Below are 17,560 nucleotides of genomic sequence, written 5' to 3' on the forward strand. Positions count from 1 at the left end.
AGGGGTTTGATCCATTGGGATTGTGGACAATGGGAGTGAATGGGAAGGGGGTTGTGTCAATTGGGATTGTGGACAATTGGAGTGAACGGGAAGGTGTTTGATCCATTGGGATTGTGGACAATGGGAGTGAACGGGAATTGGGTTGATCCATTGGGATTGTGTACAATGGGAGTGAATGGGAAGGGGTTTGATCCATTGAGATTGTGTGCAATGGAAGTGAATGGGAAGCAGATTGGATCCTTTGGGATTGTGAATAACGGGAGTGAACGGGAAGGTGTTTGATCCATTGGGATTGTGTACAATGGGAGTGAATGGAAAGGGGGTTTGGGTCCATTGGGATTGTGGACAATGGGAGTGAACGGGAAGGGGTTTGATCCATTGGGATTGTGTACAATGGGAGTGAACGGGAAGGGGTTTGATCCATTGGGATTGTGGACAATAGGAATGAATGGGAAGGGGTTTGATCCATTGGGATTGTGTACAATGGGAGTGAACGGGAAGGGGTTTGATCCATTGGGATTGTGTACACAGGGAGTGAACGGGAAGGTGTTTGATCCATTGGGATTGTGTGCAATGGGAGTGAACGGGAAGGGGTTTGGGTCAATTGGGATTGTGTACAATGGGAGTGAATGGGAAGGAGTTTGATCCATTGGGATTGTGTACAATGGGAGTGAACGGGAAGGGGGTTTCATCCATTGGGATTGTGTACAATGGGAGTGAACCGGATGGGGTTTGATCCATTGGGTTTGTGGACTATGGGAGTGAACGGGAAGGGCTTTATCCATCCATTGGGACTGAGGACAATGGGAGTGAAAGGGAAGGAGTTTGATCCATTGGGATTGTGTACAGTGGGAGTGAATGGGAAGGGGTTTGGGTCCATTTGGATTGTGTATAATGGGAGTGAACGGGAAGGGGTTTGATCCATTGGGATTGCGTTACATGGGAGTGAATGGGGTGGGGTTTGATCCATTGGGATTGTGTACAATGGGAGTGAATGGGAAGGGGTTTAATCCATTGGGATTGTGTACAGTGAATGGGAAGTGGTTTGGGTCCATTGGGATTGTGTACAGTGAATGGGAAGGGGTTTGGCTCCATTGGGATTGTGTACAGTGAATGGGAAGGGGTTTGGGGCCATCGGAATTGTGTAAGTGAATGGAAAGGGGTTTGGGTCCATTGGGATTGTGTACAGTAAATGGAAAGGGGTTTGGGTCGATTGGGATTGTGTACAGTGAATGGGAAGGGGTTTGGATCCATTGGGATTGTGTACAGTGAATGGGAAGGGGTTTGGCTCCATTGGGATTGTGTACAGTGAATGGAAAGTGGTTTGGGGCCATTGGAATTGTGTATAGTGAATGGGAAGGGGTTTGGATCCATTGGGATTGTGTACATTGAATGGGAAGGGGTTTGGGTCCATTGGGATTGTGTACAGTGAATGGGAAGGAGTTTGGGGCCATTGGAATTGTGTATAGTGAATGGGAAGGGGTTTGGGTCCATTGGGATTGTGTACAGTGAATGGGAAGGGGTTTGGGTCCATTGGGATGGTGTACAGTGGGAGTCAATTGGGAGGGGGTTTGATCCATTGGGATTGTGTACACTCAATGGGAAAGATCCGGGTCCATTGGGATTGTGTACAGTGAATGGGGAGGGGGTTTAATCCATTGGGATTGTGTACAGTGAATGGGAAGGGGTTTGGATCCATTGGGATTGTGCACAGTGAATTGTAAGGGGTTTGGGTCCATTGGGATTGTGTACAGTGAATGGGGAGGGGGTTTGATCCATTGGGATTGTGCACAGTGAATGGGAAGGGGTTTGGGTCCATTGGGATTGTGTACAGTGAATGGGAAGGGGTTTGGGTCCGTTGGGATTGTGTACAGTGAATGGGAAGGGGGTTGGGTCCATTGGGATTGTGCACAGTGAATGCAAGGGGTTTGGCTCCATTGGGATTGTGGACAGTGAATGGGAAGGGGTTTGGGTCCATTGGGATTGTGTACAGTGAATGGGGAGGGGGTTTGTGTCCATTGGGTTGTGCACAGTGAATGAGAAGGCGTTTGGGTCCATTAGGATTGTGTACAGAGAGGGAAAGGGTTTGGGTCAATTGGGATTGTGTACAATGAATGGGGAGGGGGTTTGATCCATTGGGATTGTGTACAGTGAATGGGAAGCGGTTTGGCTCCATTGGGATTGTGTACAGTGAATTGGGGAGGGGGTTTGATCCATTGGGATTGTGTACAGTGAATGGGAAGGGGTTTGGGTCCACTGGGATTGTGCACAGTGAATGGGAAGGGGTTTGACTCCATTGGGAATGTGTACAGTGAATGGGAAGGGGTTTGGGTCCATTGGGATTGTGTACAGTGAATGGGAAGGTGTTTGGGTCCATTGGGATTGTGTACAGTGAATGGGAAGGGGTTTGACTCCATTGGGATTGTTTACAGTGAATGAGAAGGTTTTTAGGTCCATTGGGATTGGTTACAGTGAATGGGGAGGGTGTTTGATCCATTGGGATTGTGTACAGTGAATGGGAAGCGGTTTGGCTCCATTGGGATTGTGTACAGTGAATGGGGAGGGGGTTTGATCCATTGGGATTGTGTACCGTGAATGGGAAGGGGTTTGGGTCCATTGGGATTGTGCACAGTGAATGGGAAGGGGTTTGACTCCATTGGGATTGTGTACAGTGAATGGGAAGGGGTTTGGGTCCATTGGGATTGTGTACAGTGAATGGGAAGGGGTTTGACTCCATTGGGATTGTTTACAGTGAATGAGAAGGTTTTTAGGTCCATTGGGATTGGTTACAGTGAATGGGGAGGGTGTTTGATCCATTGGGATTGCGTACAGTGAATGGGGAGGGGGTTTGCGTCCATTTGGATTGTGCACAGTGAATTGTAAGGGGTTTGGGTCCATTGGGATTGTGTACAGTGAATGGGGAGGGGGTTTGATCCATTGGGATTGTGTACAGTGAATGGGAAGGGGTTTGGGTCCATTGGGATTGTGCACAGTGAATGAGAAGGGGTTTGGCTCCATTGGGATTGTGTCCAGTGAATGGGAAGGGGTTTGGGTCCATTGGGATTGTGTACAGTGAATGGGGAGGGGGTGTGTGTCCATTGGGTTGTGCACAGTGAATGGGGAGGGGATTTGCGTCCATTGGGATTGTGCACAGTGAATGAGAAGGGGTTTGCGTCCATTGGGATTGTGTACAGAGAATGGGAAGGGGTTTGGGTCCATTGGGATTGTGCTGAGTGAATGGGACGGGGTTTGGGTCCATTGGGATTTTGTACAGTGAATGGGACGGGGTTTGGGTCCATTGGGATTGTGTACAGTGAATGGGAAGGGGTTTGGGTCCACTGGGATTATGTATAGTGAATGGGAAGGGGTTTGGGTCCATTGGGATTGTGTACAGTGAATGGGAAGGGGTTTGGGTCCATTGGGATTGTGTACAGTGAATGGGAAGGGGTTTGTGTCCATTGGGATTTTGTACACTCAATGGGAAAGGGTTCGGGTCCATTGGGATTGTGTACAGTGAATGGGGAGGGGGTTTGATCCATTGGGATTGTGTCCAGTGGAGTGAATGGGGAGGGCGTTTGATCCATTGGGATTGTGTACAGTGAATGTGAAGGGGTTTGGCTCCATTGTGATTGTGTACAGGGAATGGGAAGGGGTTTGTGTCCATTGGGATTGTGTACAGTGAATGCATCGGATGGAGAGGAAAACTGCAGGGGATGGGCACAATGAAAATGTGGAGCTGGTTCAAGGAACAGGTACTGCGTGTCCTTGCTAAGTATGTACCTGTCAGGCAGGGAGGAAGTGGTCGAGCAAGGGAACCTTGGTTTACTAAGGCAGTCAAAACACTTGTCAAGAGGAAGAAGGAGGCTTATGTAAAGATGAGACATGAAGGTTCAGTAAGGGCGCTCGAGAGTTACAAGTTAGCTCGGAAGGACCTAAAGAGAGAGCTAAGAAGAGCCAGGAGGGGACATGATAAGTCTTTGGCAGGTAGGATCAAGGATAACCCGAAAGCTTTCTATAGGTATGTCAGGAATAAAAGAATGACTATGGTAAGAGTAGGGCCAGTCAAGGACAGTAGTGGGAAGTTGTGCTTGGAGTCTGAGGAGATAGGAGAGGTGCTAAATGAATATTTTTCGTCACTATTCACACAGGAAAAAGACAATGTTGTCGAGGAGAATACTGAGATTCAGGCTACTAGACTAGAAGGGCTTGAGGTTCATAAGGAGGAGGTGTTAACAATTCTGGAAAGGGTGAAAATAGATAAGTCCCCTGGGCCAGATGGGATTTATCCTAGGATCTCTGGGAAGCTAGGGAGGAGATTGCTGAGCCTTTGGCTTTGATCTTTAAGTCATCTTTATCAACAGGAATAGTGCCAGAAGACTGGAGGATAGCAAATGTTGTCCCCTTGTTCAAGAAGGGGAGTAGAGACAACCCCGGTAACTATAGACCAGTGAGCCTTTACTTCTGTTGTGGGCAAAATCTTGGAAAGGTTTATAAGAGATAGGGTATATAATCATCTGGAAAGGAATAATTTGATTAGACATAGTGAACACGGTTTCGTGAAGGGTAGGTCGTGCCTCACAAACCTTATTGAGTTCTTTGAGAAGGTGACCAAACAGGTGGATGAGGGTAAAGCAGTTGATGTGGTGTATATGGATTTCAGTAAAACATTTGATAAGGTTCCCCATGGTCGGCTACTACAGAGAATACGGAAGCATGGGATTCAGGGAGATTTAGCAGTTTGGATCAGAAATTGGCTAGCTGGAAGAAGACAAAGGGTGGTGGTTGATGGGAAGTGTTCAGACTGGAGTCCAGTTACTAGTGGTGTACCACAAGGATCTGTTTTGGGGCCACTGCTGTTTGTCATTTTTATAAATGACCTGGAGGAGGGTGTAGAAGGATGGGTGAGTGAATTTGCAGATGACACTAAAGTCGATGGAGTTGTGGACAGTGCGGAAGGATGTCACAAGTTACAGAGGGACATAGATAAGCTGCAGCGCTGGGCTGAGAGGTGGCAAATGGAGTTTAATGCAGAAAAGTGTGAGGTGATTCATTTTGGAAGGAATAACAGGAAGACAGAGTACTGGGCTAATGGTAAGATTCTTGGCAGTGTGGATGAGCAGAGAGATCTCGGTGTCCATGTACATAGATCCCTGGAAGTTGCCACCCAGGCTGAGACGGTTGTTAAGAAGGCGTACGGTGTGTTAGCTTTTATTGGTAGAGGGATTGAGTTTCGGAGCCATGAGGTCATGTTGCAGCTGTACAAAACTCTGGTGCGGCCGCATTTGGAGTATTGCGTGCAATTCTGGTCGCCGCATTATAGGAAGGATGTGGAAGCATTGGAAAGGGTGCAGAGGAGATTTACCAGAATGTTGCCTGGTATGGAGGGAAGATCTTATGAGGAAAGGCTGAGGGACTTGAAGCTGTTTTTGTTAGAGAGAAGAAGGTTAAGAGGTGACTTAATTGAGGCATACAAGATGATCAGAGGATTGGATAGGGTGGACAGTGAGAGCCTTTTTCCTCGGATGGTGATGTCCAGCACGAGGGGACATAGCTTTAAATTGAGGGGAGATAGATATAGGACAGATGTCAGAGATAGGTTCTTTACTCAGAGAGTAGTAAGGGCGTGGAATGCCCTGCCTGCAACAGTAGTGGACTTGCCAACACTAAGGGCATTCAAATGGTCATTGGATAGACATATGGACGATAAGGGAATAATGTAGATGGGCTTTAGAGTGGTTTCACAGGTCGGCGCAACATCGAGGGCCAAAGGGCCTGTACTGCGCTGTAATGTTCTATATTTATGTCCTATGTATGTTTGCGACGGTGTTCGATGGGCCCTACTGAATCTCCGGCGGGAAAATGGTTCACGTTGTGGGGCTAACGTTCTCCGTCTCTCTCTCTGACTCCGGGGCAGGGTGTCCCGTCAAGCCTGGTGGTGAAGTTTGCCGACACGGACAAAGAGCGGACCCTGCGGCGGATGCAGCAGGTAGTCGGGCAGCTGGGAATGTTCCATCCGATGGCGGCTCAGTTCGGAGCCTACAGCGCGTACACGCAGGCGGTGAGGAATAGTGAGGCTCTCCAGTGTCTGACCCAAACACAGCGAAATCCTACCAAATGTCCTGGCTTGACACAACTCACACCTCTTTAACCTGGGGTTACCCCCGTCTCTGGATCTGGAAAGATTTAATCACCTGCTAATGCTCGCATTCCAAGCATTGTTTGGCATCTTTGAATTTGTCTATATATGTGTTTCTGGAACAGACCTCTTCATTCACCTGAGGAAGGAGCAGCGCTCCGAAAGCTAGTGATTCGAAACAAACCTGTTGGACTTTAACCTGGTTGGTGTGAAACTTCTTACTGTGCTCACCCCAGTCCAACGCCGGCATCTCCACATCCAAACACTCCGGCCATTTCCCAACTGAGACCAGAGACGCCAGAGCCTCGAATCAACCGGGCAGCAGGGGTCCGGACTGGGGCTGTGATTAACCCCTGCTCTCCTGTACTGGGGCTGTGTTTAACCCCACTCCCCTGTACTGGGGCTGTGATTAACCCCACTCCCCTGTACTGGGGCTGTGATTAACCCCACTCCCCTGTACTGGGGCTGTGATTAACCCCACTCCCCTGTACTGGGGCTGTGTTTAATCCCACTCTCCTGTACTGGGGCTGTGATTAACCCCACTCCCCTGTACTGGGGCTGTGATTAACCCCTGCTCTCCTGTACTGGGGCTGTGTTTAACCCCACTCCCCTGTACTGGGGCTGTGATTAACCCCACTCCCCTGTACTGGGGCTGTGATTAACCCCACTCCCCTGTACTGGGGCTGTGATTAACCCCTGCTCCCCTGTACTGGGGCTGTGATTAACCCCTGCTCCCCTGTACTGGGGCTGTGATTAACCCCTGCTCCCCTGTACTGGGGCTGTGATTAACCCCTGCTCCCCTGTACTGGGGCTGTGATTAACCTCTGCTCTCCTGTACTGGGGCTGTGATTAACCCCTGCTCTCCCGTACTGGGGCTGTGATTAACCCCTGCTCTCCTGTACTGGGGGTGTATTTAACCCCTGCTCTCCCGTACTGGGGCTGTGATTAACCCCTGCTCCCCTGTACTGGGGCTGTGATTAACCCCTGCTCTCCCGTACTGGGGCTGTGATTAACCCCTGCTCTCCTGTACTGGGGGTGTATTTAACCCCTGCTCTCCCGTACTGGGGCTGTGATTAACCCCTGCTCTCCTGTACTGGGGCTGTGATTAACCCCTGCTCTCCTGTACTGGGGCTGTGTTTAACCTCTGCTCCCCTGTACTGGGGCTGTGATTAACCCCTGCTCTCCTGTACTGGGGCTGTGATTAACCCCTGCTCTCCTGTACTGGGGGTGTATTTAACCCCTGCTCCCCTGTACTGGGGCTGTGATTAACCCCTGCTCTCCTGTACTGGGGCTGTATTTAACCCCTGCTCCCCTGTACTGGGGCTGTGATAAACCCCTGCTCTCCCGTACTGGGGCTGTGATTAACCCCTGCTCTCCTGTACTGGGGGTGTATTTAACCCCTGCTCTCCTGTACTGGGGCTGTATTTAACCCCTGCTCTCCCGTACTGGGGCTGTGATTAACCCCTGCTCTCCTGTACTGGGGCTGTGATTAACCCCTGCTCTCCTGTACTGGGGCTGTGTTTAACCTCTGCTCTCCTGTACTGGGGCTGTGATTAACCCCTGCTCTCCTGTACTGGGGGTGTATTTAACCCCTGCTCCCCTGTACTGGGGCTGTGATTAACCCCTGCTCTCCTGTACTGGGGCTGTGATTAACCCCTGCTCTCCTGTACTGGGGCTGTGTTTAACCTCTGCTCTCCTGTACTGGGGCTGTATTTACCCCTGCTCTCCTGTACTGGGGCTGTGATTAACCCCTGCTCCCCTGTACTGGGGCTGTGATTAACCCCTGCTCTCCTGTACTGGGGCTGTGATTAACCCCTGCTCCCCTGTACTGGGGCTGTGATTAACCCCTGCTCTCCTGTACTGGGGCTGTATTTAACCCCTGCTCCCCTGTACTGGGGCTGTGATAAACCCCTGCTCTCCTGTACTGGGGCTGTGATTAACCCCACTCCCCTGTACTGGGGCTGTGATTAACCCCACTCCCCTGTACTGGGGCTGTGATTAACCCCACTCCCCTGTACTGGGGCTGTGATTAACCCCACTCCCCTGTACTGGGGCTGTGATTAACCCCTGCTCCCCTGTACTGGGGCTGTGATTAACCCCACTCCCCTGTACTGGGTCTGTGATTAACCCCACTCCCCTGTACTGGGTCTGTGATTAACCCCACTCCCCTGTACTGGGGCTGTGATTAACCCCTGCTCTCCTGTACTGGGGCTGTGATTAACCCCACTCCCCTGTACTGGGTCTGTGATTAACCCCACTCCCCTGTACTGGGGCTGTGATTAACCCCACTCCCCTGTACGGACTGTGTTTAACCCCACTCCCCTGTACTGGGGCTGGATAACCTCTGCTCGCTCTACTGGGGCTGTGTTTAAACCCTGCTCTCCTGTACTGGGGCTGTGTATAACCTCTGCTCTCCTGTACTGGGGCTGTGACTGGGGCTGTGATTAACCCCTGCTCTCCTGTACTGGGGCGGTGTTTAAACCCAGCTCTCCTGTACTGGGACTGTGTATAACCTCTGCTCTCCTGTACAGTCTGTGATTAACCCCACTCCCCTGCACTGGGGCTGTGATTAACCCCACTCCCCTGTACTGGGACTGTGTTTAACCCCTGCTCCCCTGTACTGGCTGTGTTTAAACCCTGCTCTCCTGTACTGGGACTGTGATTAACCCCTGCTCTCTTGAACTGGGGCTGTATTTAACCCCTGCTCCCCTGTACTGGCTGTGTTTAAACCCTGCTCCCCTGTACTGGGACTGTGATTAACCCCACTACCCTGTACTGGGGCTGTGTTTAACCCCTGCTCCCCTGTACTGGGACTGTGTATAACACCTGCTCCCCTGTACTGGCTGTGTTTAAACCCTGCTCTCCTGTACTGGGACTGTGTTACACACCCGCTCCCCTGTACTGGGGGTGTAGTTAACCCCTGCTCTCTTGTACTGGGACTGTGTTTAACCCCTGCTCTCCAATACTGGGGCTGTATTTAACCCTTGCTCTCCTGTACTGGGGCTGTGTTTAACCCCCGCTCTCCTGTACTGGGGCTGTGTTTAACCTCTGCTCCCCTGTACTGGGGCTGTATTTAACCCCTGCTCTCCTGTACTGGGACTGTGTTTAACCCCTGCTCTCCAATACTGGGGCTGTATTTAACCCTTGCTCTCCTGTACTGGGGCTGTGTTTAACCCCCGCTCTCCTGTACTGGGGCTGTGTTTAACCTCTGCTCCCCTGGACTGGGGCTGTATTTAACCCCTGCTCTCCTGTACTGGGACTGTGTTTAACCCCTGCTCTCCAATACTGGGGCTGTATTTAACCCCCGCTCTCCTGTACTGGGGCTGTGTTTAACCCCCGCTCTCCTGTACTGGGGCTGTGTTTAAACCCTGCTCTCCTGTATAGGGGCTGTGATTAACCCCCGCTCTCTTGTACTGGGGCTGTGTTTAAACCCTGCTCTCCTGTACTGGGGCTGTGATTAACCCCCGCTCTCCTGTACTGGGGCTGTGTTTAAACCCTGCTCTCCTGTACTGGGACTGTGTTTAACCCCTGCTCCCCTGTACTGGGACTGTGTTCAACCCCTGCTGCCCTGTACTGGGACTGTGTTTAACTCCTGCTTACTGGGACTGTATATAACCTCTGCTCTCCTGTACTGGGGCTGTGATTAACCCCTGCTCTCCTGTACTGGGGCTGTGATTAACCCCTGCTCTCCTGTACTGGGGCTGTGTTTAAACCCTGCTCTCCTGTACTGGGGCTGTGATTAACCTCTGCTCTCCTGTACTGGGGCTGTGTTTAACCCCTGCTCCCCTGTACTGGGACTGTGTTTAACCACTGCTCCCCTGTACTGGGACTGTGTTTAACCGCTGCTCCCCTGTACTGGCTGTGTTTAACCCCTGCTCTCCTGTACTGGGGCGGTACTTAACCCCTGCTCCCCTGTACTGGCTGTGTTAAAACCATGCGCTCCTGTACTGGGGCTGTGTTTAACCCCTGCTCCCCTGTACTGGGGCTGTATTTAACCCTTGCTCTCCCATATTGGTGCTGTGTTTAACACCTGCTCTCCTGTACTGGGGCTGTATTTAACCCCTGCTCTTCTGTACTGGGGCTGTGTTTAACCCCTGCTCCCCTATACTGGGGCTGTGTTTAACCCCTGCTCTCCTGTACTGGGGCTGTGTTTAACCCCTGCTCTCCTGTACTGGGGCTGTGTTTAACCCCTACTCCCCTGTACTGGGGCGGTACTTAACCCCTGCTCCCCTGTACTGGGGCTGTGTTTAACCCCTGCTCCCCTGTACTGGCTGTGTTTAAACCCTGCTCTCCTGTACTGGGGCTGTGTTTAACCCCTGCTCTCCCGTACTGGCGCTGTATTTAACCCCTGCTCCCATGTACTGGGGCTGTGTTTAACCCCTGCTCCCATGTACTGGGGCTGTGTTTAACCCCTGCTCTCCCGTACTGGGGCTGTGTTTAAACCCTGCTCTCCCGTACTGGGGCTGTGTTTAACCCCTGCTCTCCTGTACTGGGGCTGTGTTTACCGCCTGCTCTCCTGTACTGGGGCTGTGATTAAACCCTGCTCTCCCGTACTGGGGCTGTGTTTAACCCCTGCTCTCTCGTACTGGGGCTGTGTTTAACCCCTGCTCTCTCGTACTGGGGCTGTGTTTAACCCGTGCTCTCCTGTACTGGGGCTGTGATTAACCCCTGCTCTCCCGTACTGGGGCTTTGAATAACCCCTGCTCTCCTGTACTGGGGCTGTATTTAACCCCTGCTCTCCTGTACTGGGGCTGTGTTTAACCCCTGCTCTCCTGTACTGGGGCTGTGTTTAACCCGTGCTCTCCTGTACTGGGGCTGTGATTAACCCCTGCTCTCCTGTACTGGGGCTGTATTTAACCCCACTCCCCAGTACTGGGGCTGTGATTAACCCCTGCTCCCCTGTACTGGGGCTGTGATTAACCCCTGCTCCCCTGTACTGGGGCTGTGATTAACCTCTGCTCCCCTGTACTGGGGCTGTGATTAACCCCTGCTCCCCTGTACTGGGGCTGTGATTAACCTCTGCTCCCCTGTACTGGGGCTGTATTTAACCCCTGCTCCCCTGTACTGGGGCTGTATTTAACCCCTGCTCCCCTGTACTGGGGCTGTGATTAACCCCTGCTCTCCTGTACTGGGGCTGTGTTTAACCCCTGCTCTCCTGTACTGGGGCTGTGTTTAACCCGTGCTCTCCTGTACTGGGGCTGTGATTAACCCCTGCTCCCCTGTACTGGGGCTGTGATTAACCCCTGCTCCCCTGTACTGGGGCTGTATTTAACCCCTGCTCTCCTGTACTGGGGCTGTGTTTAACCCCTGCTCTCCTGTACTGGGGCTGTGATTAACCCCTGCTCCCCTGTACTGGGGCTGTATTTAACCCCTGCTCCCCTGTACTGGGGCTGTGTTTAACCCCTGCTCTCCTGTACTGGGGCTGTGATTAACCCCTGCTCCCCTGTACTGGGGCTGTATTTAACCCCTGCTCTCCTGTACTGGGGCTGTGTTTAACCCCTGCTCTCCTGTACTGGGGCTGTATTTAACCCCTGCTCTCCCGTACTGGGGCTTTGAATAACCCCTGCTCTCCTGTACTGGGGCTGTGATTAACCCCTGCTCCCCTGTACTGGGGCTGTGATTAACCCCTGCTCTCCCGTACTGGGGCTTTGAATAACCCCTGCTCTCCTGTACTGGGGCTGTGTTTAACCCCTGCTCCCCTGTACTGGGGCTGTATTTAACCCTTGCTCTCCCATATTGGTGCTGTGTTTAACACCTGCTCTCCTGTACTGGGGCTGTATTTAACCCCTGCTCTCCTGTACTGGGGCTGTGTTTAACCCCTGCTCCCCTGTACTGGGGCTGTATTTAACCCTTGCTCTCCCATATTGGTGCTGTGTTTAACACCTGCTCTCCTGTACTGGGGCTGTATTTAACCCCTGCTCTTCTGTACTGGGGCTGTGTTTAACCCCTGCTCCCCTATACTGGGGCTGTGTTTAACCCCTGCTCTCCTGTACTGGGGCTGTGTTTAACCCCTGCTCTCCTGTACTGGGGCTGTGTTTAACCCCTACTCCCCTGTACTGGGGCGGTACTTAACCCCTGCTCCCCTGTACTGGGGCTGTGTTTAACCCCTGCTCCCCTGTACTGGCTGTGTTTAAACCCTGCTCTCCTGTACTGGGGCTGTGTTTAACCCCTGCTCTCCCGTACTGGCGCTGTATTTAACCCCTGCTCCCATGTACTGGGGCTGTGTTTAACCCCTGCTCCCATGTACTGGGGCTGTGTTTAACCCCTGCTCTCCCGTACTGGGGCTGTGTTTAAACCCTGCTCTCCCGTACTGGGGCTGTGTTTAACCCCTGCTCTCCTGTACTGGGGCTGTGTTTACCGCCTGCTCTCCTGTACTGGGGCTGTGATTAAACCCTGCTCTCCCGTACTGGGGCTGTGTTTAACCCCTGCTCTCTCGTACTGGGGCTGTGTTTAACCCCTGCTCTCTCGTACTGGGGCTGTGTTTAACCCGTGCTCTCCTGTACTGGGGCTGTGATTAACCCCTGCTCTCCCGTACTGGGGCTTTGAATAACCCCTGCTCTCCTGTACTGGGGCTGTATTTAACCCCTGCTCTCCTGTACTGGGGCTGTGTTTAACCCCTGCTCTCCTGTACTGGGGCTGTGTTTAACCCGTGCTCTCCTGTACTGGGGCTGTGATTAACCCCTGCTCTCCTGTACTGGGGCTGTATTTAACCCCACTCCCCAGTACTGGGGCTGTGATTAACCCCTGCTCCCCTGTACTGGGGCTGTGATTAACCCCTGCTCCCCTGTACTGGGGCTGTGATTAACCTCTGCTCCCCTGTACTGGGGCTGTGATTAACCCCTGCTCCCCTGTACTGGGGCTGTGATTAACCTCTGCTCCCCTGTACTGGGGCTGTATTTAACCCCTGCTCCCCTGTACTGGGGCTGTATTTAACCCCTGCTCCCCTGTACTGGGGCTGTGATTAACCCCTGCTCTCCTGTACTGGGGCTGTGTTTAACCCCTGCTCTCCTGTACTGGGGCTGTGTTTAACCCGTGCTCTCCTGTACTGGGGCTGTGATTAACCCCTGCTCCCCTGTACTGGGGCTGTGATTAACCCCTGCTCCCCTGTACTGGGGCTGTATTTAACCCCTGCTCTCCTGTACTGGGGCTGTGTTTAACCCCTGCTCTCCTGTACTGGGGCTGTGATTAACCCCTGCTCCCCTGTACTGGGGCTGTATTTAACCCCTGCTCCCCTGTACTGGGGCTGTGTTTAACCCCTGCTCTCCTGTACTGGGGCTGTGATTAACCCCTGCTCCCCTGTACTGGGGCTGTATTTAACCCCTGCTCTCCTGTACTGGGGCTGTGTTTAACCCCTGCTCTCCTGTACTGGGGCTGTATTTAACCCCTGCTCTCCCGTACTGGGGCTTTGAATAACCCCTGCTCTCCTGTACTGGGGCTGTGATTAACCCCTGCTCCCCTGTACTGGGGCTGTGATTAACCCCTGCTCTCCCTGTACTGGGGCTTTGAATAACCCCTGCTCTCTCCTGTACTGGGGCTGTGTTTAACCCCTGCTCTGGGGCTGTGATTAACCCCTGCTCTCCTGTACTGGGGGCTTGTGAATAACCCCTGCTCTCCTGTACTGGGGCTGTGATTAACCCCTGCTCTCCTGTACTGGGGCTGTGATTAACCCCACTCCCCTGTACTGGGGCTGTGTTTAACCCCTGCTCTCCTGTACTGGGGGTGTATTTAACCCCTGCTCCCCTGTACTGGGGCTGTGATTAACCCCTGCTCTCCTGTACTGGGGCTGTGATTAACCCCTGCTCTCCTGTACTGGGGCTGTGATTAACCCCTGCTCTCCTGTACTGGGGCTGTGATTAACCCCTGCTCTCCTGTACTGGGGCTGTGTTTAACCCCTGCTCCCCTGTACTGGGGCTGTGATTAACCCCACTCCCCTGTACTGGGGCTGTGTTTAACCCCTGCTCTCCTGTACTGGGGCTGTGATTAACCCCTGCTCTCCTGTACTGGGGCTGTGATTAACCCCACTCCCCTGTACTGGGGGTGTATTTAACCCCTGCTCTCCCGTACTGGGGCTGTGATTAACCCCTGCTCTCCTGTACTGGGGCTGTGATTAACCCCACTCCCCTGTACTGGGGCTGTGATTAACCTCTGCTCTCCTGTACTGGGGCTGTATTTAACCCCTGCTCTCCCGTACTGGGGCTGTGATTAACCCCTGCTCTCCTGTACTGGGGCTGTATTTAACCCCTGCTCTCCCGTACTGGGGCTGTGATTAACCCCTGCTCTCCTGTACTGGGGCTGTGATTAACCCCTGCTCTCCTGTACTGGGGCTGTGATTAACCCCACTCCCCTGTACTGGGGCTGTGATTAACCTCTGCTCTCCTGTACTGGGGCTGTGATTAACCTCTGCTCTCCTGTACTGGGGCTGTATTTAACCCCTGCTCTCCCGTACTGGGGCTGTGATTAACCCCTGCTCTCCTGTACTGGGGCTGTGATTAACCCCTGCTCTCCTGTACTGGGGCTGTGATTAACCTCTGCTCTCCTGTACTGGGGCTGTGATTAACCTCTGCTCTCCTGTACTGGGGCTGTATTTAACCCCTGCTCTCCTGTACTGGGGCTGTGATTAACCCCTGCTCCCCTGTACTGGGGCTGTGATTAACCTCTGCTCTCCTGTACTGGGGCTGTATTTAACCCCTGCTCTCCTGTACTGGGGCTGTGATTAACCCCTGCTCCCCTGTACTGGGGCTGTGATTAACTTCTGCTCTCCTGTACTGGGGCTGTGATTAACCCCTGCTCACCTGTACTGGGGCTGTATTTAACCCCTGCTCTCCCGTACTGGGGCTGTGATTAACCTCTGCTCTCCTGTACTGGGGCTGTATTTAACCCCTGCTTTCCCGTACTGGGGCTGTGATTAACCCCTGCTCTCCTGTACTGGGGCTGTGTTTAACCTCTGCTCCCCTGTACTGGGGCTGTGATTAACCCCTGCTCTCCTGTACTGGGGCTGTGATTAACCCCTGCTCTCCTGTACTGGGGCTGTGATTAACCCCTGCTCCCCTGTACTGGGGCTGTGATTAACCTCTGCTCTCCTGTACTGGGGCTGTGATTAACCCCTGCTCACCTGTACTGGGGCTGTATTTAACCCCTGCTCTGCCGTACTGGGGCTGTGATTAACCCCTGCTCTCCAGTACTGGAGCTGTGATTAACCCCTGCTCTCCTGTACCGGGGCTGTGATTAACCTCTGCTCTCCTGTACTGGGGCTGTGATTAACCCCTGCTCCCCTGTACTGGGGCTGTGATTAACCCCTGCTCTCCCGTACTGGGGCTGTGTTTAACCCCTGCTCTCCTGTACTGGGGCTGTGTTTAACCCCTGCTCTCCTGTACTGGGGCTGTGTTTAACCCCTGCTCTCTTGCCCTCACAGTTGATGCAACAACAGGCAGCCCTGATGGCTGTCACACAGACCTCCTACCTCAATCCCTTGGCCGTACAGATGCAGCAGATCGCATCCATCACCCCAAACGGCCTGATCGCCACTCCGCTAACAGCAGCGTCAGGTGAGTGTGTCGTGTAATGGAGACGGGGCGCGGTGGGGTGGGGGACGTCAGGATTCGCCGAGCCCGGTCGGTACGGCGGGATTCAGGGTCTCTCGGACCCTGGCCCGGGCCGGGGGAGGCACTCTGAGGTTACGCCTGTGACCCACCACAGCCAGCCTGGTGGTGATTGGACCATCCCGTCACTCTGGAAACACACGGGAAACACTCGCTCCTTAAACACTATTCAGCAGGGGGAGGATTCACAGTCAAATTCTACTTCCTTTCTCTCTCTCTCTCTCTGTCTCACTCTGTGTCTCTCTCTGCCTGTCTGTCTGTGTGTCTCTCTCTCTCTCTGATTCGCTCTCTCTGTCTGTCTCTCTCTCTCACTGCCTCTCTCTATGTCTCTATGTCTCTGCTCTCTCTCTGTCTCACTCTGTGTCTCTCTCTCTGTCTGTCTCTCTCTGTCTCTCTCTCTCTTTGTCTCTCTCTCTCGCTCTATCTGTCTCACTCTGTGTCTCTCTCTTTGTCTGTCTGTCTCTCCCTCTCACTGTCTCTCTCTCTCTGTCTCTCTCTATCTCTCTCTCTCTCTGTCTCTCTCTCTGTCTCTCTCTCTGTCTCTCTCTCTCTCTGTCTCCCTCTCTGTCTCTCTCTCTCTCTCTCTCTCTGTCTCTCTCTCTCTCTCTCTCTCTCTCTCTCTCTTTGTCTCTCTCTCTCTCTCTGTCTCTCTCTATCTCTCTGTGTCTCTCTGTATCCCTCTCTCTTTGTCTCTCTCTCTCTGTCTCTCTCTTTGTCTCTCTCTCTCTCTGTCTCTGTCTCTCTCTCTGTCTCTCCCTCTCTGTCTTTCTCGCTCTCTCTCTCTCTATGTCTCTGTCTCTCTCTCTGTATCACTCTGTGTGTCTCTCTCTCGGTCTGTCTCTCTCTCTCTCTGTCTCTCTCTCTGTCTCTCTCTCTCTGTCTCTCTCTTTCTCTCTCTCTCTTTGTCTCTCTCTTTCTCTCTCTCTCTTTGTCTCTATCTGTCTGACTCTCTCTCCCTCTCTGTCTCTCTCTCTCTCGCTGTCTGTCTGTCTGACTCTCTCTCTCTCTCCCCCTCTCTGTGTCATGGGACTGTCCCTTTAAGAAATGTTTTTGTCTCATCACATGGCTTCAGCAATGTCATTGTGTGGGTGGAGCTGGGCTGTGGCTCTGGGAGTTGGTTTTTACTTTGGTTTTTGAGTTGGGAGCTGGGCTGTGGCTCTGAGTTTTACTCTCACTTTGAACTGGTTCGTTCTGCTCAGTTGAAAAAGAAGTGTCTCCGTATCGTCATTGTAAAAGCTGTTTCCAGACTGCTTGATAACATGAAAATAAATAACTGTTTTCTGGAAAGAATTCAAACCTGCTGTTTTGGAAAGGAAACAGGAGCATCCATACCAGGTCTTGAGAGCCGTGAGCTGGACCACACCTTTGGAAAGGTGGTACTGGTTTATGGGGTCTTGTTATTGAATTGGAACAGTTAAGGGGGGAGTTCATTAAGAGTTATTTATACATAGATTTACTGTAGCTGTGTGGGGTATTTATGTTTGTAGTTGATAAAAATGCTTATTGTGCGTGTTTATTGTAGGTCAGGTGTGTAATGAAACGTAGACTGACATGTAACTAAGGGGTTAATCAGAACACCCGGCTGTGGCACGACCACTAGAGGTCACTACACAACTCATTATAAAACCAGACACACACTGGACGCTCCCTCTCACTCCTGGCTGGAGGATTAGCACCAGAATAGTTTCGATCTCAGGTTGGGTCCCCACGTGTGGCCTAGATCCCAGTTGGACAGCTCGTCATTATAACTGAGTTACTAGAGTTAGACCAGCAGAGTGTCAAACTCATTTATCTAGTTGTTGTTACTGAATAAATCCTTGCAACT

General features: G+C 52.4%; 1 protein-coding gene across 1 annotated transcript in view; it reads left to right on the forward strand.

Moving 5' to 3' along the window:
• LOC140402886 (CUGBP Elav-like family member 3) overlaps positions 1-17,280 on the forward strand; it is a 33,661-nt gene extending 16,381 nt beyond the window's left edge. The window contains exons 5-7 of the mRNA XM_072490513.1: positions 5,915-6,058; positions 15,549-15,681; positions 17,258-17,280. Coding sequence (XP_072346614.1) covers positions 5,915-6,058; positions 15,549-15,681; positions 17,258-17,280 — 300 coding nt within the window. The remainder of the gene's footprint in view (positions 1-5,914; positions 6,059-15,548; positions 15,682-17,257) is intronic.
• Positions 17,281-17,560: the final 280 nt, after the last annotated feature.

Source organism: Scyliorhinus torazame, chromosome 26 (genome assembly GCF_047496885.1).
Source record: "Scyliorhinus torazame isolate Kashiwa2021f chromosome 26, sScyTor2.1, whole genome shotgun sequence".
NCBI lineage: Eukaryota > Metazoa > Chordata > Chondrichthyes > Carcharhiniformes > Scyliorhinidae > Scyliorhinus > Scyliorhinus torazame.